The 27,942-nt window shown below is 34.1% G+C and overlaps 1 protein-coding gene and 1 long non-coding RNA gene across 3 annotated transcripts; one reads left to right on the forward strand and one right to left on the reverse strand.

Annotated features, from left to right (window-relative positions):
* Positions 1 to 238: 238 nt before the first annotated feature.
* On the reverse strand, positions 239 to 871 carry LOC103501975 (germin-like protein 9-3). The gene has a single exon (XM_008465764.2). It carries the CDS (start codon positions 869 to 871, stop codon positions 239 to 241), a length of 633 nt encoding a protein of 210 aa, XP_008463986.1.
* Positions 872 to 6,975: 6,104 nt separating this feature from the next.
* On the forward strand, positions 6,976 to 9,426 carry LOC103499878 (uncharacterized). 2 transcript variants are annotated; one of them, XR_007815823.1, is made up of 4 exons: positions 6,976 to 7,447; positions 7,925 to 8,034; positions 8,755 to 9,009; positions 9,102 to 9,426. It is a non-coding gene; the product is annotated as an uncharacterized LOC103499878 (long non-coding RNA). The 2 variants fall into 2 exon arrangements; XR_007815822.1 differs by lacking the exon at positions 7,925 to 8,034.
* Positions 9,427 to 27,942: the final 18,516 nt, after the last annotated feature.

The following is a 27,942-nucleotide window of genomic DNA, read 5'->3' on the forward strand; positions in this document are numbered from 1 at the left end:
ATATATATATCGACTTCTTAAAGCTTGCAATTTTGTAAATAACACAATTATTCGTATACAATTTAGATCTAGATAACGTATTCAACCCATTCAAACAATTATTTTTCATATACATGCACAGAACATTTTATTAAAAAAACAAAAAGAAAACCGAAGATGTTTAACTTTTATTATGAAACAACAAGAAAAATCAAAACATATTCATCAAATTAGTACGGCAAAACCCGTAACTAATTAACTAACTCTTTGGTGGTGTAAGGCCAGTCTTTATACTTTGAATAATAGCCACATCAGTTTTGAACGCCTCAGCAAGAACCTCATCACTAATCCCACTCGTAAACACCGTCGACGGCAACGACACGGTGCCAGCGTTAGCACTGGCAAAGGTGGCGATGGCCGTGGCAGAGTTTTGAGGGTCAGCATTGAACTGGAAATGGACCAATCCTTTGGGGAACAAAAACAAGTCCCCAACTTGAAGGGTCTGGTTGAAGAACTGGTTGCTGGTATCGACGAAGCCAACCTGGAGGCTGCCGCTGACGACAAGGAGGAGCTCAGCAGAGCGAGGATGAGTGTGAGGTGGGTTGATGGAGCCAGCCGGGTACTGGAGGATGGCCATGGAGACGCTCTGGCTGAGAAGCGCTGGGAACTCGTTGAAGGTGGCTTTTGTGGGTTTGAAATTTGGAGGGAAATCGGTGAAAGCTGAGCGAAGGCCTGTAAAGGTGAAGAAAGTGCTGTTGATGATGGCCCCAAGGGGGGATGTCAAGTAGTCGACGACCGGATCTGGGTCGCCGGATTTGGCAAAGGAGAAGATGCTTAGAATGAAGAAGAAGAAGAAGAAAAATGTGGCTGGTTTTGTAGAGAGGAAAGCCATTTTGGATATGAGTTTGAGGATCAGACAAGGTGTGATTTTATAGGGGAAATTATGGATGATCTATCTTGTAACAATGAGAGACCTAATAGTTTATAAGATCTAAATTATAAAAAGAAAAGACTTCGGTGGCATCTAAATATCTTTGTGTATTTTGGCATCTAATTGTGTACATATAATGAAATTCACTTTCTTCAACCAACTTTATGTAAATTTTTTTAATCAAGTGATGATTTAAAGTTGGAGTCAAAGTATGTGATTCTGAAAGAGGTTATGCGTTCTAAGTATATTTCTTTTACAAAATAATTTTCAAAAATACTTTTATACATCTTTTATAAATGAATGTTTTATAAATTAAATAATGAACGTACCGTTAAATATAGACTCTAAAAAGTTCGTTAATTGTTATATTGAACAAAAAGTTCGTTAGTTTTTATTTATTTACTTTTGAAGCAATAATTGATGGGTGCGATGCTTACTAATTTCATAGTGGGTTACCCTTTGATAATAACAAAGATAGGGTTTTTCTCCATTTGAATGTATGGGATTTAATATATACATATAAATGGGATTTTTGGTGGGAGGCGTTTGGAAGGACTCTCTATTTGAAATGTTGAAGAACTCGATGATTTCATTTCAACAAAAATTGGGAAGGCTGCCTTGGCTGTGATCTCTATGCTAAATAAATTAAATTAAATTAAATTAAGAAGTCCGGATATTCTATATGTACTATCAAAACAACCTTGGCATTTTCTTATGACCTAGTACTGGAAATCCCTTCATTTATATAATATCTGCATACATATGATAATATTACATTTAATTTCAGCATGTCCAACAATACCTCCAAATTATTTTCCAGTCTACACTCTACAATAAACTTGACCATTTTTCATGACAAAAAGCCTAAGGAAAAAATAGAAAAGACTAAAACACATTTTTTTCAATGCTATTTGAATAGGAAAAAAAAAAAGTTGGAAAAGAGATATGTCAGGACATTTTGTTCTCTCCACACCAAATCCTTGACTTCAGGAGAGGGTTGATCTTCTTCTATTCTGACACCTTTTGATTTCTGTTTCATTTTTTTTTTTTTATAGATGCATTTGTAAAACTAGCAAAAAAATAATAATAAAATAAATAATGATCATAGGGTCTATGGTCACTACATTCTCTAAATTACAAAAGTAGCAAATTTAAAAGTGGATAATCCTCTGATAGTCGTATGATATTTTACTTGTCATATTTGACATATTTACAATATGCAAAAAAGAGGTGCTATGAGTTACTTTTTTTCTAAAATTTTTTATCATCAGATGCAATTTCCCTTTCTTATATTATTAATATTAGAACTTCATTTCATTCTAAAATTCATTATTGTAAAATTAGAAGCAATCCAAAATAAAAGGAAATTCGAAATACGTTCAAACTTAGTTCGTTCATACAATTAATTAAGTGAAAAATAAATATTACATAGCCTCTACAAATAAAAAAGAAAAATTGGTGTACTATTCTGTTATGAAAAATACAACTATATCAAAACAAAAAAACATAACACATATATCAAATATGTGAGTCCAACAAATTCACATTCACATTGTCTCCTTAAAACAATTTTACTCACCATAGTGTCGGAGTTTCGAGAGTAATTGTCTCCTAGAACAAACCACCTTTCTTCTAGAAGTAGATCCACATCTAAATGATCAATGAAAAACAAAACTTTGTGAATGTATTGAAACTTTATTCAACTATTTTAAAAGTAGAGAGAGATAAATAGTTTTTGTAGATGGCAAAGTTATAAAACACCAAAAACCAAATTCATATTTCAACTTTAGAGAAAAGCAGTTAATTTAAAGACTTATTCGTGGTCATTTAAATAGTCGTTCTCTTTCTCTAAATTGGTTATTCTCATAAACATAAGCAATCATTTACAAGAGACACCATTTATTCCAACATTATTCTTATACACTTGTATTTTGAGATTCATTTAAATGACTTTGTAAGTCGAGAAAGCAAATTTAGTATGTAGTTTCAATACCATTTCAATAAACATATTAAACTTTGCAAAATATTAAATTTAACTAAAATTAATCTCAAACTTATTCCTCACATTCAACTAAAACTTAAACTAATTATATTAGAAGCTACACCTACAAATCAATTTTATTCTAACCTCAACCTCAACCTACTGTCTCGCCATCCCCTTTTAACCCTCAATACTAATCTAAAATTTATAAACATAACAAATGATATCCTATAAGTCAAAGTTAAAACTTATTATTAGAATTATTACAATTAAATACCAGATCTCTCGTTTAATTTTAGGATAAAAGACCAAATTTTTATTCTAATATATATATATATATATATATATATATATATATATATATATATATATATATATATGGATGCATGTGTATATGTTTACATAATCGAATCTAATCCCAAAAACTAACCACCCAAAAACTTGAAATACCAATAAAAAAAATTGAATAAAAATTGCATTTTTAGATCTCTAACTTTGATGTTGATGTCTATTTTGTTCGAAAAATTTAGAAAGAGGTTTAAATTTTTTATGTTTGGAAAATGTTTCTAAAGATCCCCAAGTTATTTCGATCATCAGTTCATTTTTGTTTTCTAAATGAGGTGGATCTATCTTTTTGTCCTCCTCCTTTTTCCTTTCTCTTCTCCCTTCAAACTTCTCAGTCCCTTTCATCGTTCATATGCAATTTTTTATTTCACCGAGAAAAATGCTTTCATTTAGTGACATTCTTAAAAAGCTCGTATAAAATAACAAATATCGTAATGATCCAACTTTTCAAACTATTATTCATATAAAAACATAATTTTAAAACCAAATCTAAACTTTAAGATCATTTGATTAAAGAAAAACATAGAAATCAAGCACAGATGAAAAAGGGTATAAATAAATAAGTAAATAAATTAACAAATAAATTAATTAATTAACTCGCGCTCCATACTAATAACCATAAAAGAAAAATAAGTGTCGTTGAAACCCAAAATGTCTAATCAAGAGTTCATAAGTATTCTAAAATCATGAAAATAAAGTCGAAGGAAGGTTTTAGTCTAGTCCCAAATAACATAGTTATGGGTCCCTCTTATCATTCTCAAACTTGCCTTTACCTTTGCCTAAAAGATGAAATATAGAAATGGTGAGCATTATAAATATTCGTAAAGGACCCTGTCGGGTCCACTAGGTAAACCTATTTAACCTTTGTAACGCCCCGAATTTCGAGGTAAAATTTTAGCATTTTATGTGAATTTTTCGGAAATTTAAGATTTTGTAAAATAATAAAATAATAATATAATATTAATTATATTATTATTATTAGGTATTATTATCACTATAATTTCATGTTAATACTCTCATTATTATTTAGTATTAGTATTAATATTATTATAATTATTATTATTATTATTTAATATATATATATATATATATATATAAATTTTTATAATTTTTTTAAACCCTAGACACGCGCGCGCGCCGCCCCCCCAGTTCTTCTTCTTCCTTTTCCCCATCGGTCTTCTTCTTCTTCTTCATTCTCTTCTCCATCCGACGCCACCACCATCCTCTTCAATCTTCTCCTTCTTTACCGACAGCGCCAGCACCGCCTCCTTCGTCTTTGTCGTCGTTGCCTCGCAATGTTGTCCGCGCACGGCTAGCTGTCGACGGGTCCTCCCAGATCGGTCCGACGCTCTCTCTCCCTTCATCTCCGTCATCTCCGATGCTCTCTCTCTCTCTCTCTTCATCTCGTGCACTCGAACAAGCTGTCCTTCCATTTTCGTCGTGCTTCCCCCTTCCGACCGTCGACGAGTGAACCAGAGGGAAAACAGCCGTCGCGTGTGCGCCGACTACAAACGATCGAGTCGAGCCGAATCAAGCAAGCCGAGCCGATCGAGCCGATGCGTGCAATAGCTGAACCGAACCAAGCCGAGAGCCACAAGCCGTGAGCCGAGCCACGAGCCACAAGCCGAGCCGTGAGTCGAGCCGCGAGTCACAAGCCGAGCCGAGCCGAGCCGTGAGCCAAGGCCGAGCCGAGGGTGAGCCAAGCCGAGCCGAGCCACCTAAGCCATATTTTCCTCCCTCCACTTCGGGTCACGGTGAGTCTTCGGTAAGGATTATTTTGATGAATTTCCTAATGTTGCTACGTCCGATTCGAATTTGAATATTGGAATAAGATTTGGTCCTACCTTTCCTCCCTTGAAGGTATTAAGGAGTTGACGTTTAAGTTCTCGGGTTCTGCGGCAGGCTTGTTTGGAGATAGCTTTCCTTTCCTTGGGTAAGTCAACGGATGTTGCTTAGGACCATTTAAAATGACTTCTACTAGTATCATCGATTAAAACCTTCGTGTTTTCGTTTAGGTGGATCCGTTGAGCGTAGACTCGATCGAGGAGCATAACCGAGTATCAGGTAAGGGTTTTCCTACTACTGGACCTCGGATCGAGGCTGGAAACGTAGTAATCCGCAGGGGATTACACGTTAGTAACTGTACCGAATAAATGTATGTGTGTTTGACTTTTAAGTGTTGTTGCTATACTCTTGTCTGATGTAAAGGTAACGCGACCGCTAGTTGTAGCTTGTGTGCTATCGGGTGTAAGGAGTTGCTTGCGGATAGACCCCGATGCTGGATGTTCGGTATAGTGTGGTTATGTTAATGGGCTACGTTGTAGATTGGAATTGTATGTCGATGGATCTTGAAGTTTACGGATAGGTACGTGGTAGTCATTGGTCTGGACATTGATCATGGAGTTTGGTCGGGGAAGGACGGTGAGTCCGATTTTGATTGATTAGTTGACTGGGTCTAGGGGTTATCATAATGGTGTGCGAATTGGAAACGCGTATAGCAACTGAGGGTGTAGTTGTTTAAACCTATACTATCTGACTGGCAAAGCCTATGGCGGAACTGTAATATGAATGTTGTTGGGGTATGACTGTTGTAGACGGTTTAGTATGGACTGAGGGGTAACGGTTAGCTTCATCTATGGGGTAGTGTACCTTACGGATATGTGCATCCTTCGGGAGCACTAGACTGATATGTGCATCCTTCGAGAGCACTAGACTGATATGTGCATCCCTCGGGATCACTAGACTGATAGGTGTATCCTTCGGGATCACGAGACTGTTATGTGCGTTCTACGGAACCACTAGACTGTTATGTAGGGTACCCCTGAATAGGAAGTTAACTGTTGTTCCCTAACGGGCCCAGTAGTGGGTCCTTTACTGGGTATGTTTATACTCACCCTTTTCTCTTCTTTAATTTTTCAGGTAAGGGTACAGCGAGGGGCAAACCGATGAGAGGCAGGAAGGATGCGTGAAGGCCATATGGACGCGTCTGGTTTTCTTTATGCTTCCGCTGATGTATTTTGTTAGAATATTTGGTTTTGAATTTTGAGTTGATGACCTGAGTATTTTATTTGAAACTTTTGTGACTGTGATTTAAATAGGGCCCGAAACTGTTTTTTTTGGTAATATTTCTAACGTTTTAATGAATCGTAACCGGTCCATTATGAATTTTGTGTTTTATGGTCGAGTCTTAGCACTGAGTAGTGACCTCAGCTTAGTCCGGAAAGTTGGGTCGTTACAACCTTCTTATCAAATCATCAATATACCTCCTTTGTCATAGATGGTTCCGTAAGAACACACATTAGTCATAAATGTATCCCGAAGGTACACATATCACTCATAACAATAAAAAATAATCTTAGGTGGTGATCCATTGGGGGACACTATAACACAAAACAAGTTGTATTATCAAGATAGGAAAGGTTAACGGCCACCACTAGTCCAATATTTAGCATGCAAAATTCGGTATGATTCTATATACATCTGCTACAAGAAAAACCACCTATTATGACAGTTGGTTTCATCCCAAATTAAAATGAGGGAATAAATAATTATCATCAAATGTAAAAAAGCGCATTTTAGGCGGAAAAAGACGTAATTTTTTGGATTTGAAGAATTTATGACAGTTTTTAAGTGTCATGAATCTATGACAATTTTTAAATGTCATTAAATATAAATAATCAAATTATAATTATTTATATTAAATTACATAAAAAGAAAGAAAAATAAGAGAGGGAATTGGAGTTTCTTTATCGAAAAAGTGCCCCCTCTTGTTTTCTCGTCGACTGCTCCATCCCCATTTACTTCCTATTCTTCTTCCTTTGCTAGGGCACAACAACAACAGTGCAGCACCCCAAATTTCGTGCTCCTTCCTCTTCTTCCTCTGAACCTCTCTCCCTTGTTGATTGAAGCTCTCCATCGCCGATTTTTCTCTCCAAAAATCGTCAGCAACAATGGAGGGACGAATGTTTTGGTTGGTTTCGTTACTCTTTTCTCTCTTTTTAGTTTTTTTTTTGTGTGGAGAGGAGAAGACAACACTATTTTCTCTCTTTCTCTCTCTAAAAAACCACTTACACGACCCGTTCTCTTCACCTATCCACCCATTTTCTTCACCCATCTACCTATCACTCGATATTCACAACCGCAGCCCCCACCCCTCGAACGTCAAACGTCGGCCCTACCTTCACCAGTGTTCTTTTCCGCACCAACCCACGGTAAGCCGCCCCCCACCCCCACGATTTTCTTTTTGCAGTCATAGTTTTGGTGTTCCTCTAAATGCCTTCAATTTTGGTGTCTTGATACAGAGATTGTAAAATGAAAAAAATTAGATGATGTTGTAGCATTTTGCAATAAGATATTAGAATCTGGGCATTTACCAAAACTACCACTTTTGTTGGCCTAATTGATGTGTTATGCTGTGAGAAGTGTGTGGAAAATGTTTTTCTAATTTTCTCTCTTCATTGCTAATTGAAAATATCATCTGTACTGCCTTTTAACATTGGCTCTTTTGTAACTATGAATATCTTTGGATATTTTATTCGATCAATGAAATTCTTATCTAAAAGAAATGTCATTTCGGTGGTTTCAATGTAGGACAAGGAAATGGTACTAACTATTGTTATGGGAAAAGGTTTTCTTGATTCTAAAGTCTTGGTCTGTTCCAAATCTGACCAAGAATTTTTAATATGTAGGATGAATCTATTATTCATGTATTGTGTTACATAACTTAGATTCACTCGAGAGGGCTTAATATCAAGCTAGTGGATGGGTACTTGTTGGATCTTTGAAAGGAGATTTAAAGGTATAGATGTCTACATCTTTAACTGGTCATTAGCTTCTTAACAATGTTAATCGAACCAAATTAAGCATTTGGTTATATTTCACAGCCAAGCTACACATTTCACAGACTATTGTTTCTCTGCAATTGGAAGTAATTTACTTGATAAATTAACGATCAAGGATAAAGGTCTTAGTCCTACAAATATACCTTCACATCAGGATAGTCATCTCAGGACCTCAGGTTACGGAGGGAAAAAATTTGTAGTTCATAGTTGTAAAGTTGGCTAAGGACCTTAGGGTACGTTCTTATTTGATTCTGATTGTTAAGCGATAGACAAATGATGGGACAAATTTTTTTTATCGTTCTAAATAGTTATAGCGGAAGTTTTCAAAGAAAACATTAATCTTTTGGATAGATATGTTAGCTTTAGATTAGTTCCAACTACCCTACTTTTATTGCTAAGTTTATTATCTTTTGATAAACTAATAATTTATTGCTAAGTTTGTGTAACTTATAATTGAAAAATCATTTAAGTTAGAACTATTGAGTCATCTGAGTTTAAACTAAATATAATTCGGATTACCCTACTTTTTTGCTCACTCTATATCCTGGTTGAAGGTAATCACATCAATCTTTTAACATGTTGTGTATTATCTTTTGATAAACTAATAATTTGCCTGATTATGTGGAATGTGACATCAATCTTTTAACATGTTATTTAGCAATTTTCAATACTTTTAGGTTCCATTGAGAGCAAAAAAATGTGCGTATTTCCCTTTTGAGGAACTTTGTGACAAGCCTCTAGGAGTTGCAGATTACTTCGGGTTGTTTAGTAAGTGATCTTTCAAGATGACATTTGCCTCTAAGAGCTGCAGATTACTTTGGGTTGTTTAGTAAGTGATCTTTAAAGATGATATTTGCCTCTAAGAGCTGCGATTACTTCGGGTTGTTTGGTATTGGAGGGTAATATTTCAGGATGACATTTGCCTTTGTTTAGTAAGTGGTCATTTACTTTTTACTGTGCTAAATTTTTCCCCTAACTTGTTCATTGGATTTATTTTCAAATATTTGTTGTCTTCCTTACGCAGAAAAATTCCATACTCTAGCATTTGAAGGTGTCCCAATATTTGGACTCCACAACAGAACAGCAGCATATCGTTTTGTCACTTTGGTTGATATAAGTTTGACTTCATATTTGGATGTAGTTTACTTTTATAACCTCAATTTACGTGGAAGTTTGTTACTTTTGTGACTTTGAGTCGTTTGCTAGAACCTTTCAACCTAGTTTATCAGCTACTATGGTAGAATGTTATATCATTTTAGTGTGTTTTATGTAATCAGTTTTTTTTTATATATATTGAATAATAGTTATTATATTTAAATAATAATGCAAGAAGTTAAAGTTTGTTATCACTGTGTCTTGTCATATTTTTTTGTTGTAAGGAAAAATATTGAAGTTGAGATTGTTTAGAATGATGGTCGATGGAGTTAATTGAATTTGGCATAATCTTGTTCATCAGTTTATGCAGTTGATCTCTTGCTTCATATGTTGCCTACAGTAAAAGAAGTAAGCTCTTCACTTTCTCTTTGTTCTTAATACTTTCTTCATTTGCTTCCATTTTTAGTGACTCAAGTTCAAAAGTCATCTAAATCCTCCATGTTCTCCTGAAATCTCCATAAACTGCCCAAATCCTCCATAGTTGTTTCTACTGTTTGGCTAATATTAGATGTAATCAGCTTTGGCCTTTGGGCATTCCTGAAATGAAAGCTAAGTAATATTTTGTGTCTCTAAATGTCTGAAATCTGTGTTAAATACTGATCTTGGTAGATATTTATCATAGCATATCATTATTTCTTTTCGTAAGTTTAGTTTGTTTTTATTTATTTAAGTTTTGCATTGTTATGTTTCATTGGCATATAGAGAGTCATTCGAAGAGATTATTAATATTGAGGAGTAAATTTAAGTTTGAATTTAAAGTGTATGTGAGAGGGAGGGGTACATAGTTTTGTAGGTAGTTTTTTTGTTGATTGTCACTAAAATTTTATGTTGTTACATTTATTTAGTTCATTGATTTCCCTTTGTTTTAAAAAATTTAACATTGCTTATGGATTTGAATTTGGGGTAGTGACTAAGATGCTTACTTAGATTAAGACTTGTAAGTCTTAAGGAATGGTATTTAAACATTTTGACACTTTTCATCAAACTTTTTGTGGGTTCTTTGAGTTTCATTTGTTGGGTTGTGTTTTTTTTTTTTTTTTTTTTGTCGTAGTACATTCTTTCATATATTCCTAAATGAAAGCATAGGTTCTTCTAGCTTTTTATCGACTTATTTTATAATAATTCCTTAAATTTTATGTGGCTTATTGACTACAATGTAGCCTTCACATCTATTTACTTCATGACATTGTTTGGATTTGTAGATGATGTTCTGAATGAATCTTGAAGAGTGTGAGTATTTTCTACTTAGTTTACTCACTCAATTGTAAGACTTTAATTTATTCTGACACGAAGTCTCTTATTTGTCGTAAAGATCAGAAACTGCTACTGTCATTGCGATTTCAAGTTTTTTTATTTTTTCTTTTCTCCTTGTAAATTACCTTACAAATTTCATATTGAAACGATTTAAATTTTGAATTAATATTCAAGAGGATCATCAAGAACCTTACTCTATGTGGATCACTTCCAAACTCTAGTTTGTTCCTTGTTACACATTATTCCAAACTTCGATCTTGTGAGTTTTAGTATCATCTTTTAAAATATTTTGGTTCAGATCGTAGATATTTTTATGCTTCTACTATTTGTTTTTAATTTCATTTCTCTCTTTGATCTTAAATTAATCTTTGATTTATATATACTATGCTAGATGTTTGCAGATTTAAAGTATTCTCCCTCATGTGCCCATGCTAGAGTTCATGGTACAGTAGTAATATGTCCTCCTAGCTGGTGGTGTGTATGTGAATATGTATGTGTTGTGTATGTTCTGTGTATGTGAATGTGTTGTGTGTATGTGAATCTATGTATGTGAATATGTTGCAGTTAAATGAACAGAATGTAAACCTTTCTTATATTCTTATCTTGATGTGTAGCGTCATACTCTAAAATTTTATTTTATTTTCTTACTAAGTTTTGCAAGAATCCATTGGAGCAGTAAAGCCATATTTGCGGCAATTAATTGATTTATAGGCCTTTTTGTAGCTCTGATAGTCAATTTTTGGTTCAAATGTACTTATTTAAATAGCTTGTTTGCACCAAAACATATATGTTCATTGCTTCATTGTACAAACACTTTATGGACAATTGTACATATATTAAAGTATATATATTAAAGCGTTCATCATTTTTTTCCATATAGGTGTGTTGTATTTGTGATTGTATTGGTCAGTGCAATGGCAGGGCAACAAGAAAAAAAGGGATCAATAAAAGTTAGGATAAGAAAAATAAGGACTGAAAATAAAATTATGACATTTAAATCTAAAAAAAAATCATTGAAAATGTTTTCTTGACAATTAATTAAAGTCATGGTAGTTGAAATGATGACAGTTAATAAGTGTCATAAATAATAAATAATGACATTTAATATCTGCCAAACAAGATTAAATAATGACACCTATTCTCTATCATAAAATATAAACAATGATAGTTATAATAAATATAAATAATGACAGTTATTATTTACCATAAAATCTAAATAATGACAGTTATAATCTGTCATGAAATAAGTAATTTGTGACATTTATTCTCTGTCATGAAAGACATATTTTGTAATAGTTCGTAAAACTGTCATAAAATACTTTCCATGACTGCCACATCAATGACTGCAAATAACTGTCACGAAATCTTTCAATGACAGCATTTAACTATCATCGTAGGCCATTTTTCTACTAGTGATCATCACATAATCATCAATAACCATAATTTTTCATGATACTCTTATAGTCCATTTAAGAAAGAAGTCATAATAAATAAACAACGAATCAATCCATCACAACATCTAATCTAGTGGGAGCACATCTTATCCTCATTCGGATTTCGGTAGTAATTTCCTAACCTCAACTTAGAAATTAATTAGTCAAAGCAACTAATTTCCCTTAAAGCTTTTAAAATTCTTGAATCAAGCCTATAACATAAACCAAATTAAAATTAAATATTTAAGTCCTAATCTCAAGGATTAGTTTATTTCAAATGTTTCCAACAACTTAGTCAATAAAGCTAGATCCAATTTCTCTTCCAACCGAACCAATGAACCCAAAGAAAGATGATCACAATGCTTTAATCCCGCTGAACAACACCTAAGTCCTTAAAAAAAACTCTTAATCTTAAACCCAAGTTGAAAGTAGGTCTTCAACACCAATTCAAGAACAACATCAAAACCCCAAACATACTTATCCTCAAGATTCCCAGAGCGACAGCAACAAAACGATGCGCGAGCGGAGTCCATGGAGGAGACAACGTATGAAAGAACGATTTTTAGGTTGTGTCATTTAAAGAATAGAAATATACAACAACTAGTGGCTATTAGACATAAAAAACTAATAACTTGTAGAAATACAAGTTATTATAGCCTTTTAGATATAATAATAAGACCACAATATATAATAAATGTGTCAAAATGCAAAACTTATGTTGTAAATTCATAAATATTCGAAAATACACTTTACATAAGCATTCATGCCTGTTTCACTCAAGTTTTAGTGTCTTAACACAGGATTAGGAACAAAAGAAGAAGCTAGCGAATCGTAGAGGAACTCGCCTGAAGGCTATACGAGAAGACCTTATTAGTAAATGAGAAGAGGTTCGCTAGAAGGCAAAAGTGCTAGTTGGAGATGATGTGACTAGACAGAGGTAGCTTTCGACGCTAACATGTTCAGAAAATTATATTTTCTGCCTAAATATGCCTATAAAAATGACTCCATCTTCACCATGAAAAGGGAGAGGCCCGAATAGGCCAAGAAAGCCGACTTTGTGAAGAGCCAAATGTCAGAACCGGAAAAAACCTATAGAGTGTGGAAAGGAATAGCCTTTCCATCGTCGGTAAAATATTTTTTCATCTTCTATGGTCAGCCAACGAGTGAAAGGTTGAGATTTGAGCGAAGAAGATCTCATTCTCCATCTCCCCTAACTTGTAGTGTCATTTCTATTCTTTCCATCCATTGTTTGTATTTCATTGTAATGTATTTGTTCATATTTTATTGTGGCCTACGACCTTTATTTTTTAATACATTGCACATTTATACATTTTCAATCCAACATCTCTTTACTGTTCACCTATCGTTGTGTTATTTGTAGTTTAAGTCCTATGATAAGTTCTTTATAAGAAGATTAGCTTATAATCCTTATTGCGTTAGATGAACTATAGTCATCACTGACCAGTGTTTATTGTTAACTACCTGGGAGGGCAAGTAGCAAGGATATGGCTAACGTGCGCAAAGAGGGGTTTGGAGACAAACTCCACCTTGGCGAGATAACTTCCATCATTTGTGTCCCAATAGAAGAACAAGTGTGGGTATATGGCGCCGAGAGGTTGTCACCCTTAAAAGATAAGCTCTATAAGTCCTTGTAAGTGAAACATTCTAGATATACCTTGTTTGATTTTGCTTAGTCATTTGGATCCTGAGTGGTGAGCAAGTGTGGCATTTAAAAACATCGAGAGGTGCTCGCCTTAATCATAAGCTAGTTAACTGAGTTATATGGCATCAAGGTTCTTTGATTACTTAATCGCCTAGTAATACTTAGACTTTTCTACACTCCTTTTATGCAAGTTAATTCATAATCTCATCTCGTATTCATCTTAATCCCTCTTTACAGAATCTCTAGTGTAGGTAAGTAGATATAGTCTAAACTTACACTCATTTACACTGTATAGTTTATTCTTTTATACCACCTAAATGAAGAGTGGCCCCTATAACTAAGTTTTGATATCGATTCCCTGTGTTCGACCCTAGATTATCTAGCTTCGCTTATACTTGGGCAAACAGTAGGAAAACTTGTACTCAACAAGGACTTAGTAATTTACATGAGAAAGCAAGACAAGAGAGCATACAACATGCGAGGACCATGTCTCATCGCATAGACCAAGATACACAACACACAACACTACACTAAGTACTGAGTCTGAAAGCATCAAGCAAGAACCAATTCAATTACAACAAAGATCTTTGCGATAAATAAATGATACAAAGAGAATTGAGTACAAAGCTCTTTACCTCACTATCTTAACAAAATTATGAGTAGTATACCAACTGAAATTTGGGGTTGTGTTCTAAGGAAAATCTAGATAAACACATCAATCAATAATTCAAAAAAGTTAGAAATTTCAAGAATCTAAAAGAAAGTAGTAGTAAGGGGGTTTAATTGTAACAAGAAATACACATATAAGGAGTTGAAAAGAATACCAATCTTTATGAAATTAGCAATTAAATTGCAAGTAATTAAGAAGTAAGAATTTCAAGAAATCAAAGCAAGTGTTTTCTCTCAATTAAAAAGAGTAGAGAATTGAGTTGTTCAATTTAATTCTAACCATTATTGAAATAAAAGGGTAGTTGCAATCAAATTGATTCTCAATCAATGGGTGTTTCAGAACCAATTATCCTAATTTAATGAACAATGTACAGAAAACAAAATTATACTAATTCATGAGATTAAATATAGTATTCAACTTAGCGGTTTCAATAAAGTCACATGCAAATCACATTGAATTGCATTAATATCAAGAGTATCAAATTGGACCATCGGTAGCTTCTATCTTTAAAAAATATTAATTAGGACATTTCAAATTAACAATCAATGGTAAATTCAATACAATGCTAAGGGATGCTAAAAAAATCAATTCAAGATTATCAATATTCATGCTTTAACAATGAGTTTAGCAAATCTACGAATTAGGGTTAAATATTAAAATCATAAGGTGATCAAGCCTGCTTTTAAAGAACTTTTTATTAAAAAGGCAAGAAAGAAAAAAGCACCAAAATCAATTATCAATGCAAGATTACACAAAGAATGTTATAGAATTAAGCCAAGTACACCCAATTTCCCTAAAATTTACCTCGGTCCATCATGGAGATTGAAGATACAAAAGTGAATTGATGGAGAAAGGTAGACATTCTTGAAGCAAATTGCAAAGAATTTTATTGAGTACTTGAGAGAGTTCTTACACTAATTTGGGAGAATTTTAACTTACAAACTAAAGAGTGATTGGGTGATACGGTTAGTTAAGCAAAAAGGAGGGTTTTTAATGTAGTTATTAGCCAAAAGGCACGAGGAGACACACACCTCAATTCAAGTAAAAAAAACTCAAAGTGTCATGGCGCTTGGAGAGAGTGTCACGAGCTTGACCTCATTCCGCACGAGCTGTGCCACTCTTGACTTCAACGTTGCAGCACTCAAGCATTTCAATGTCTCGACCTTTAAGTGTTGATTTGCGGCATTCCATGGCACTGAGGGTGTCACACCCCCTCTCTGACTACCTGTTAGCTTAGCCAGAAAAACGGTGTGAAGCCGACTAACATCGCTTTACTTTAACGATATCTGTCAACTATGCTAAACTCTTAAACCTGATAAACTGACTAATCTTGTTTATAAACTATTTTACATGCAACACAATGCAGCGAGACCTAGACCAATCATAGACATACATGAATGACAGCCTTAAAATAACTAATTTAGCAAGTAAACTTGATGGAGACACCTTAACCAAAAACATAACCAACAAAGGTTTGTACAATTGCAACCTTAGAGCTTACACAAACTATAAAGAATCTATATCTTACAAAGACGTATAAAACATAACAAAACAGACTCTATGTACAACTCTAACCACGTACTGTCAATCGATATAGGAGCTTCAACAAACTAAGACAGTAGTCTATCAGGCACCGGGAGCTCGATCTCTACCTGGAAAGTTAGTAAAATATTTTGGAAGGGTAAGCTATTAAGCTTAGTGAGAGATTCAGTTTAAAACTGTAAATCTAAAGATAAGAGCACGTGAAAACTTTACACATATAAATCTGTTTAATCAAGCCATAAACATAAACGTATAAGAATAATAATAACAGCTTTCTCAAATACTCAGCGTATACGTCATTGAAATCTAGCAAGACATAACAAATATATCAAAACATTTTAACTAACATGACAAATCTATGTTGTGTAGGACACACCCAGTACAACCAACATTTACTAACTCTATGATGTGTAGGATCTGCCCAGCACTCTCATCATCTTTGTCATAGTAGGACTCGTCCATCACTCACAAGAACATCGTTGTTACGGAGTACACTCAACGTCAACAACGGTATCATATAGCTTGTGTGCACACGATATCATATAGCCTCGGGCTCAATATCTCAGTCATGTAGTTAACAAAAAACTCAAGATGTCATATGAAAATATTAAAACATGTCTGCTATCTTTATCTTTTGTAAAACTCAACTTACTTAGATTGTTCGTGGAAAACTGAATATCTAAAACAATACTTGCTTAAAATGATCTTGTTTCAACTAATCTTCAGAAAGTCGATAATAATGTGCCCATATATAAACTTCATCATAAAACCTAAGCTTGAAACTTATGCTTGAAACCGTTCATAGAAATCATATACTATTCATAGAAAGATAATCATAGATAACAGTTTAGAAATTTGTTTTGAAATCTGCTTTATCACCCATAGTCTTAGGCTAGTTCCCTAGTGTGTAAACTCGACTTATTTCTTCTTTGTTTGTCAAACAAACCAAAACTAAGCGTAAAAACCTTATATGGTCTTAACTTCAAATACTCATAACTTTCTCAATACTTCACTAAAATTAATGTACTTTATATCAAACTCTTCGCTTTTAACTCCTCCACAACTTAATTGAGGGAAGGAAAATGATATTCCCAACAAATAGTTATAGAAATGATCCAAAACAGAAAGAGTAAAAAATCGAGTCTTCTGCTATCCCCTGACTTGCTCCTGAAATTAAGCTTACTTCTAGTCATATTTAGCTCATAATTTCTTCATAAAAGTTGTAAGAAATTTTAAAAGCTTTTTAACCATACCTAATAGAGCTTCTAAATCTCTTTGTCTGTACGATCTGAAACACTTGAAAAACCAGAGCAATCACGAATTCACAGTCAAAATTTAAGACCTGAATGCCTCTTCGAAAAACACCAATCTAAAATCAGAATTTGCTCGTGTTTCCTTCACAAAACTTGTTAGAAATTGAATGAACTTTTCAAAACAACAAACCTAACCTTTTAATTCTTTCTGATGAGTTCAAATTGATGCAAAAACCAGAAGATATGTTTGTGAATTCAATTTGTCCAGAAATTGGATTGAGCTTGATGTTCCCCATACTCTTCAACCTTCAAAATACAAAATATTTGCTTCCAATCTTTACAAATCTTCTCTCAACATAGAGCTGAGGTTGAAGAATCAAAAGTGATGAGAAATAGGGAGGAAGAGAGCTTTGACGTTGGAGAAGATGAATGAAAAAAAGTTACCAAATGATATTTTCCCACTTTCCTTCTTTCTTTTATTTATTCTCTTCTTAAAAACAATATATACATATATATATATATACATATAATTTCACTTTTGTTTCCTTTTTTCCTTTTATTTCTTTTCGTTCTTTTCAATTCCAAATTGATTAACACAACTTGAACCAAAAACTTTGTCATTTTCTTATTCATCAACTCAAATTCAACTTCTTATATTGTATGACAATAGCAAAGAATCCAAAGAGAATCTCAGGTTTACAGAGGACGACACTCTTCTTCTAAAAAATCACTAAATTGCCCCTCAAACTCGTTTTGACCCCTTCTCACTTGTTTTAGCTCCAATTTGAGCAATTTTCATTGCGTTGGACTTGTTGCTATGTTTAGATTATTATTATTTACAAAATAGAGAATTTAGTGAATAAATGGAGGGATGAGGGGAGAGTTAGACATATAAAAGCATGTCAAATATAGTCCCGAGCGTATAGCTGCCGTTTAAGCACAAAGAATGACGTTAAATATGGTGTCGGGTTTGGCTTGGTACGACACTCCAACGACTAGCAGAGGAGTAATGATAGGGCTCGACATGAGGACTCTGCAAGGGGCAACACGATGTGCAACGAACCACACAAAACAAAGAGAGGGTCGACGACACTTGCTTGAATAAGAAGAAGAGAAATTTTTTATTTCTTCTCTTTTGTTTTAAGGTTTGCGCTTATAACGTGGAGCCCTATACATATATATAATAATCTTTTCCTTTTTCCAAAATCCTAATTCTTTTTCCGATTAAATATATAAATTAATACATATTTAATTCCATTTCCTCATCAATTACTTCCAACTTTTCCAAATACTTTAGTATGAAAATATTAGGATTTGAAAATTAGGAACCTAATTGGTGAACTCCTAATATCAAATTCTAAAACCCCAAGTTAATTTGATAATAATCCAAAAGGACTAGAATTGGATTACCTTTTGATTTAAGACCAAGAGATAAGACTCAAGGTTTGAACACACCACAAGCATGAAGATTAGATTTACCCGAATGTTCAAGTATGCAATCCTAGATCAAGAATTGCAAAAGTTGGTGATGAATCTTCGTCATTAACACAGAGAAATATCTCATTCCAAATTCAATATGGCAAAAATTGTTTTTACAATTTAAAAGCAACGCTTCAAGAGCCTTCCCACTAAAAACCCTAATCCATCATAAAAAACCAAAATTAACTATACCTAAGTGTTATTCAAAAGGATAAAACTAGAATATATTACAGATTACATCAAAGTTATTAAATAAAATCTAGCCAACAATTTGATGCTTGATCAGTTCATATAATCCTCTTCTTCTTTTGAAAGATTCGTCCTCAAAGTCTTGCAAGGTAGTCTTGAAGTCATGAAAAGAAAGTGAAGTTAATTCCCTAGCATTTTTCTTAGATGGTCTCCCTTGCAAAGCATCCTTGTAGTCACGAGATGTTAAAGGTAGATACCATCTTGTATTCCTCATAGTTTTAAAAGAATATTGGTCTTTCTAATCTCCATTCAATTTCTGACCATCAAAAGAACTTGGACCACTCATGGGGCTTTGCTTTAATACTTTTATTTCATGAAAAAATTTAAAGGAAAAACTAGGCAAACTTGGTGGAAGTTCACCTATCAGAAAATAGACTCCTTTATCATCCTCACAAATTTTCAAGCTCACTTTTTTGGCTTCTCTCATCAAAGTATACACACTTTTCTTCTTCATATATTTCTATTGTTTTTTTCTCAGCCTCATGACTTTTGTTTTCCAACTCATACATAACAAGTTTTTCTTCTCTTGGAAGCATACACGAATAAAATAAAATATTACTTTGGACTTTAATGGACTAGAAAGTATGTCAGTTTCAAGTTCACTACCATCTACTTCCCCCTCCCCATTACCATTAACAAGTGGTTCACCAAAATTAACAAGGACTTGGAATAAGTGGTTCAAAGACATTGTTCAAGGTTACAGTCATGTGAGGCCTTGATCGCGTACCGCCAACACAATAAAGGCCCAATTATGTAGGAGGTCTTAACCTGAAGAAAGGAGATCCGGATGAAGAAGAGTATAGGACATCTCGTGGGGAAGTATGAAAAAGGAAGGTTAAGTCTAAGTTCCATCACGAGAAGACAAGCGATGCAATGAGAATAAGCCGACGAGGAAGAAGCATGTGTTGAACGCCAAAAGTTAGGTGTTTAACATAGTAATGCGAAAAAGAAATACCTACGCCTAAGAAAGATCGTGAAGAAGTGTCTTGTCAAGTTTGGATTGGCTGCATGACGCAGCGAGTCAGTAAGAAGACACGTGTAAAGTATTGAAACGACCCTCGAATGTAGGAGATCATCATAATAGGGGGCTAAAGGCCAAAGAGGAAAGAAGAGTTTTCGAAAGTATTGGAATTTCTAATGACAATGACAAGGAAGATTCGAAGCACTGAGCGGCTGATGAGAAAACTGCTAGGCGAGAAGAGGAATCCAATGACAGAAAATGAAGGAATTGAGCCTATAGTATATTAGTGAGTGATAAATAAGATTCTAATGCGATTTCTTAAATTTTTCTTCTATGTTTAAATCTTCCTTTAATACAGTACATATTTATATATTTTCAATCCATCATTCTTTTACTATTCATCTGTCAAAGTATTATGCATCGTTTAAGCATGTGATAAGTTCTTGATAAGAAACCTAGCTTATAAGGTTTATCGCGTTAGTTGAGATATAATCACCATTTGGCCAACGTCTGTCACCAACTACTCGAGCGAGTAAGTAGCAAGGATATAGCTAACACGCACAAGAGGAGTTTGGAGACAAACTCCACCTTGGCAATTAAACCTCCATCATTTGTGTCCCGAAAAGAGAACAACTGTAGTGGCTTGGTACCGAGAGGTTGCCACCCTTAAAAGAGAGGTAATATAAGTCTTATAAGTAAACACTTCTAAATAGATATTGCTTAACCAAGCTTTATCATTTGCATCCTGAGAGGCGTGCAAGTATGGTATTTAAGGTATTGAGAGGTGCACGCCTTAATTACAAGCTAGTTAATTGATCTTTATCTCATCAAGGTGGCCACATGGCTTAATCGCATAGTAACGCGAGATATTCTTTCACTCTTTCTTAATACAAGTTAGTTCATTCCTCATCTTTCCATCATTCTTATCACCTTTTATAGAATCTTTAATGTAGATATTAGGTTAGCTTAGACACTTTTACTTTATACTGTATAGATAGATATTTTATACCGCCTAAATGAAGTAAGCTTTATAACTGTAATTTGATATCAATTCCCTGTGTTCGACTTTGGACTTCAAAGAAAACCTATCGTTTCACTTACACTTGGGCAAGCGATACGAAAACTTATACTTAATGAGGATTTAGTAACTCCACGAGGATTAGAGACATAGTGAACATGGAATGACCATGAGTCACCGCGTAGAGAGGTTTGCGATATGAATTTAACTCACATATTCTAATTGTGCAAACTCATTTAAGACTATAAATAGAACAAACACTAAATCCCTGAACTGAATCTAAATTCCCAACAAGCACAAGACACAATCCAAACATTTCTTAGAGTTATCATTATAAATCACAAAGCTTCCTTAACCATCTGGTACGATAAGACTGATGCAGTAACAAACTTTTGTATAAGTGCTTAAAAACTTTCCTATCAAGTCTTGCTCCAAATAAAAGAAGTCTCCTTTCTGGTCAACTAAGTTAAAGGAGCGGTCATATGAGAGAAGTCTTCAACAAACCAACGGTAATAGCCTACTAAACCTAGAAAGCTATGCACCTCAATAACTATTGAAGGTCGAGGTCAACTAATAACAACTTTTTGTTGGGTATACAGAAGATCCATATTTGGATACCACATGGCCAAGAAAATTTACATACATCAGCTAGAACTCACATTTAGAAAGCTTGACATACAACTTATCTGATCGAAGAATCTCCAAAACCTTTCGTAAATGTTTTTCGTGCTTTGTCTCTTTCTAGAAGTATACTAAGATGTCATCAATAAAAACTAAAAAGAAACGGTCTAAGAAATTCTTGAACACTCTATTGATTAGGTCCATAAATATTGCAAGAGCATTTTTCAAGCCAAACAACATCACAATAAACTTGGAATGTCCATATCTAGAACGAAATACAGTCTTTAGAATATCATTATCCTTTATCCTCAACTAGCTAGTGGTATCCTAATGGAAGATTAATCTTGAATAATACTATGACTTCTTGGAACTAATCAAACATGTCATCACTATGTACAAGGTACATGTTCTTAATAGTCACTTCTTCTCTACAAACAACACTGGTGCACCTAAGGTGAAACACAAGGTTCTATTAAACCCTTGTCAAGCAACTCCTGCTGAGTTATTCCAACTATGTTGAGGTGATCTTGTACCAAACTTTAGAAATAGGAATGGTGCCTAGTTCTAACTCAATCATGAAATCAATCTCTTTATGTGGTGGCAAGCCTAGAAGATCCTCTGGAAAAACATTTAGATAATTCCTCACCACTGGTTCTAATGCCAAGAAAACCTTAGCTTTCCTCGTGTCTATCACAATAGCCAAAATACTCCAAGGCTTTCAAGAAGAAAAGTTATAAACCTTGCGAGAAGAAAAGTTATTCGCAAAGTTTAGTAAGGGCAAGTTTTGGTTGAATCAAGTTGTGTTTCTTTGTCGTGTGATATCCACAGAAGGATTGAGAGTGGATTCATAAAAGGTTGAAGCAATTCAAAGTTGGGAACATCCTAAAACAGTTTCTAAGGTTCAAAGTTTTCTTGGATTGGTAGGTTATTATAGACATTTTGTTGAAGGATTCTATAAGATAGCTCTTCCTCTAACAGAACTCACAAAGAAGGCGATAAAATTTGAATGGACAAAAGAATGTGAGAAGAGTTTTCAAGAATTAAGAAGCACACTCACTACTGCACCCATTCTAACATTGCCTAATTCAGAAAGGAATTTGAAGTTTGCTGTAATGCATTCCATCAGGGTTTAGGATATGTCTGAATGCAAGAAGGAAAAGTTATAGCCTACGCGTCAAGATAGTTGAAGTTGCATGAACGCAACTATCAACCACATGACTTAGAATTAGCAACTATTGTCCATACATTGAAAATTTAGAGACATTACATATTTGGAGAAAAGTGTAACATTTTTATTGATCATAAGAGTTTAAAATACATTTTTTTATCAGAAAGAACTAAATTTGAAACAAAGACAATGTATGAAGTTAATAAAAGATTATGAGTGTACTATTGCATACCATCTCGAGAAGGCCTATGTTGTAGTTGACTCGTTAAGTAGAAAGAGCTCAACCAAAGAAAGTAAAGGGAGGATAGTCTTACTAAGAGAATTGAAAGGTTCAAGGTAATCTTAAACGCGTGATCAATTGGAAATTTGATAGCACAATTCCAAGCCCACACTAGAAGAAGAGATTGTTAAATCACAACCTGAAGAACCCGTGTTAAGGAAGGTAGTTGAAGCAGTAAGATGTGAAAGACGGTCAGACTACGGGTTTTGAAGGGATGGCTCATTGATAAAGAAATAAAACTATGTGTTCCAAACAACAGGATGTTGAAGGAAAGTATTTTAGAAGAAGTGCACAGTTCAGCCTATGCGAGGCATCTTGGAAGTATGAAGATGTGTAGAACCTCGAAAGCTTACTATTGCTGGCTAGGTATATGACGAGAGATAGATGAATTTGTAGTTAAATGTTTGATTTGTCAACAAGTCAAAGCGCAATGCCAAAAGTCTAGAGGATTATTATGCCCTTAGCCTAGTCTAGAGTGGAAGTGGGAGCATGTCACCATGGATTTCTTATTTGGTTTATCCAGAATGCATAATGGTTTTAATGGAATTCAGGTGATTATGGATCGATTTACCAAGATAGCCCAATTCATTCATGTTAAAGACACCTTTCGATTGGATAAATTGGCTAAGTTATATGTTGATAAGATTGAAGTCAATATGGAGTCCCAGTATCCATAGTATCCGACAGGGGCTCGCGTTTTACTTCCAAGTTTTTGCCTAAATTGAAAGGAGCGTTAGGAACCAAGTTGTGTTTTAGCACTGCATTCCATCCTCAAAAAGATGGAAAATTTAAAAGGATTATTTAGACATTGGAAGACATGTTAAGATCTTGCGTTCTACAATTCAAAGGAAGATGGGATGAGCGCTTGCCACTGATTCAATTTGCCTACAATAACAATTATCATTCTAGCATTGGAATGACTCCTTATGAGGGTTGTATAGAAGGCATTGTAGACCACTAGTATGTTGGAAAGAAGTAGGTGAAAGAAAATTGTATGGACCAGAGTTAGTTCAAGCAACGGCAGAAAACATTAAGATGATTAAAGGAAATATGAAGGTTGTCTGCAATAGGCAAAAGAGTTATGCAAACCATCACCGCAAGGCATTGGAATTTGAAGTTAAAAATAAGGTTTTCCTGAAATTATCACCTTGGAAGGGTGTAATTAAATTCAAAAGAAGAGGAAAACTAAGTCCAAGACACATAAGACCTTATGAAATCCTAACACGCATTGGACCAATGGCCTATAAGTTGAAGTTGTCTATGGAGTTGTCCAAAATTCACAATGTTTTTTGTGTTTCTATGTTAAGAAAGTATTTTCCATATTTCTCTCATATACTTCATGAGCAGCCCGTAGAAATAGAAGAAGACTTGACTTATGACAGAAGACCTTTGAGTGTGTTGGATAAGAATGAATAAGTGTTGAGAGTAAAGATTATTTCCGTGGTTGGTGTGTTATGGAATAATCATGGCATTGAGGAAGTCATCGGGGAAAATGAAGAGTAAATGAAGATTAAGTACCTGCAATTTTTCGCATAAACTACTGAATTTCGAGGTTGCAATTTCAATAAGGAGGTAGTAGTTGTGAGGTCCCGAACACGATCTACATTATGTGTTAAGACCACTCACGACAAGAGCGAATTATGCAATAAGACTAAGTTGATAGGACTTGGTGATTGGAAATGTTGCGAAGCAGACTATGTATAACATTCTAGTTATGAGTTAAAAAAGAGCTACTCGATGAGATGGAAGGCAATGTAAGCTTCCTTCACTATGAAGTAGTTGATGTCATTCTTGTGTAAGAAGGTCGGTGAGTTGATTTGACCTTGCCGCCCAACTGAGTTCAAGATAAGAGGTTGCAGTAACACATGATGTTTTGATATTGGTTGTGTCTCACCGTCGGATAGAAGTAATCACTTCGACATGGGAAGTTTCATAGGAGAAGCTTATAAATAGAGAAATTCTGACTAGTTTAAGAGCTTAATTTCCTTGCGTTTTCTTAAGAAAAGTTGAAGAATTTGTCAAGATTTTTAGTGAGCTACACAAGCCAAATTCAACATGAGTTTGTAGAGAATTTTGAGAGCTACTCGAACTCAAAATCAGGCAAGTTTTGGCCAAAAAGCTCAAGGAGGAAGTTAACTTGTTATGAGTGGTTTCCTCTTAAAATGTTTTCAAACTAAATAAATTTTCATTGTGTTTGAATCCTTATATATATATATATATATATATATTCTCTCAAATTCTTGAGTTTAATGATTTATTTTATGCTTCTCAAATTCTTAAAATGGTTTGGTTTACAAATGAATTGAATTTGAAAATGAATGGAAATGGTTGTGGTAAAATGATATCTTTGGTACCCAACAAGATGAGATTACTCACCCTTGTGTTTTCTAGTGTGGGATATGTTCTATGATTTGGGATAAGATGCTCAATTCTTCTTGTGTGTTCTAGAATAAGATGCTTTATACTTGCTGTGTTGTGTGATCTGGTATAAAGATGCATTTCATATATAATCTAAATTGAAAGAAAGATGAGACAATTTGCAGCTTATTGAAATTCAAGTTGATCAACAAAAGGACAAAGATAATGAACTCAATAAAGTAGAGACGAAGATGCAAATATGATAGCTTTAAATTAACAGATCAAAAAGCTTCAAGTAGAAGAGAAATAGACTGATAAACCACGGACTAAAAAACTACAAGATCGAGCAACCGTAGTCTAAAATGGTTCAACTAATCTAAACAAAAAGGGGCAAGAAGAAGATCTTACTAGGGCTTTCAAACATGAAAGTGACAGTATTACTGTCATTGTCAGTTTTGTATGTGTAATGATATTATTGTTACCTACACTTTGAGCTTTTTCGACATGTTATTCTATCAATAGTAGAACTCATCCTCTTGATAAAATGCTTAACATTGTCAAATATAGAAAAGTAAATCAAAATGTATCAAAATTTCAAATTATATCAATGATAGAACTCTTATTCTTGTTATTTTTTGGATCGAAGTTTCCGCCCTTAAGATAGAAGGTCATGTCAATTACCTTACAAATGTGTTCACGACTAAGATGACTCTAATTGTATGGAAAAAGAAGAATAAGAAGACAAATGGGGGAGAAATAAAAAGTTTTGAGGTGGAAGGAAAAGTAACACAAAGCTCATTACAAAAACAATCCAATTCGCCACATCATGTAACATTAGAAATTTAGAATAACAAAAATTAAATTAAATTAAATCATATTGAAAAAATAAAACTAACAACCTTTCCAGGAAGAAAAACACAACAAAATCAAAGTGCCCGAAGCATAAGCATAACACACTATTCAAATTTCATGCTTTTTGTTGAATTAAAGAAGAAAAATCTCATCAGAAATCAATCACGCCTGTCGAAATAAGACATTTTTAAACAAACAATGAAAACATGTTTGAAAATTATTCTAAAATTGTTAAATTCTGTTTGACATTTTCAAAATCACTCTGAAACATGCTCAATCAAAATTACATATAAAATTAATATTGAGGATTAAAAATAAAATTAATTTTGGGGATTAAAACCATATGTTGAATGATTATTTTTCTATATTGCTACATTTTCGACATGTTAAATGCACCACAAATGAATCCAAAGTTATTTTATTTGGTTCAAGCATTACATCGAACATGTGGTGTGCAGCAGAAGATGGCATTAAGTTTTCACTAACTTGGCTCGATTAAGTATGAAAGAGTTCTATTAAAAAATTGTCATTCATGATTTAAGCGAAGTAAGAAAAATTAAGGATAAAACTCTATAATATAAGAGTTTCTTCATTCATGATCACAGGCTCTCTTCCAGCCGAGTTTATTGAAAAATAAAAGAACCATTCGCTTACATTAAGGTCCAATATAAGAAGGGAGTGCGAAGCACCGGACGAACAGATGAAAACGGAACCGCAACGGGCACCGCTACGGACGAAAATGGTAGGAGATGGCCGGCGAATCGATATGGACTGTGGACGCAAGAAGAAGGGCGCGACGGAGGAGGACACGACGAATAGAGATGACAGTAGACGGAGGAGGGCCAGCGGAGGGATTCTGTCGAAGAGGGATTAGGGGTTTCGCTGCTTGTATCGTGAATGAAGGGACTCAAAATTGGAACGGGTTTTTATGGTCGCGGGGGTAATGATGCGAGATTTAGGGAAAAACTTTTTTTTAAGGGAAAAACTTTTTTTTATTAGAAAAATTTAAGGACAGAAATTATATCGGAAATTGTGTCGATAAAAATTAAATTGTCAAAAAAAAATCTAAACTTTTATCTTTAAGACACATTTTACTCTATCTTATCTCTTCTTTTCTTGATTTTAAATGTCATTAAAACCGAAATTTCTAGTTGTGACATTGCTTCCGTAAAAAACAATTCATTGCCTGGAGCCAAGAGATGAAATATTAGTCAACCAAACAAAATTTAACAAGTGGAAATTAAGCCGCCCAAAAAAATGCAAATTCTTTATTTGGATATTCATTCATGGATGCATTAATACCACAAACATATTGCAAATAAGACTCCAAAATATACACGTGAATCTAAACTGGTGCATACTTTGTAAAGTCATACCGAAGGTATTGACCACATATTCATCTCCTGTTATACAACTCGAAACTTATAAAAAGTGGAGACCTTATGGAACTGGCAAAATAATCATTTGATATTGATTCTCTCTACACTGAATTTTGCTCCATCAGCCAAAAGAATAGAGAAGGCACCATCATCTTCAATACAATCTCATCTATCTCTAGTCTACCTAACTAGAAAAAAATAATAAAATTTTCAAATACCATAAAAAATCGATCATCGATCTTTGGGAAGTCATCTGCCGCTCTCACGGCTAATTGCACCAGTAGATCTCTCCTCCTTCCCACTATGGCCCGAGCACCATTACTTTAAATTTACGTGTTTTTGTATTACTTCACTTCTTGGGGCTTATCTTTAGCCCTCTTTACGTTATCCCTTGCTTCATTGTGCTTATTTCATATTTGGATGTCGACTTAGTAAAGATGTTCAAATGCACTTAGTAACCCAAACGTATCTCTTTAGAAATAGTTAAAAAAAAAAATTACAAGGAAGCTGATGAGTTATTATTAATTAAC

The sequence above is a fragment of the Cucumis melo genome, chromosome 12 (assembly GCF_025177605.1).
Source record: "Cucumis melo cultivar AY chromosome 12, USDA_Cmelo_AY_1.0, whole genome shotgun sequence".
NCBI lineage: Eukaryota > Viridiplantae > Streptophyta > Magnoliopsida > Cucurbitales > Cucurbitaceae > Cucumis > Cucumis melo.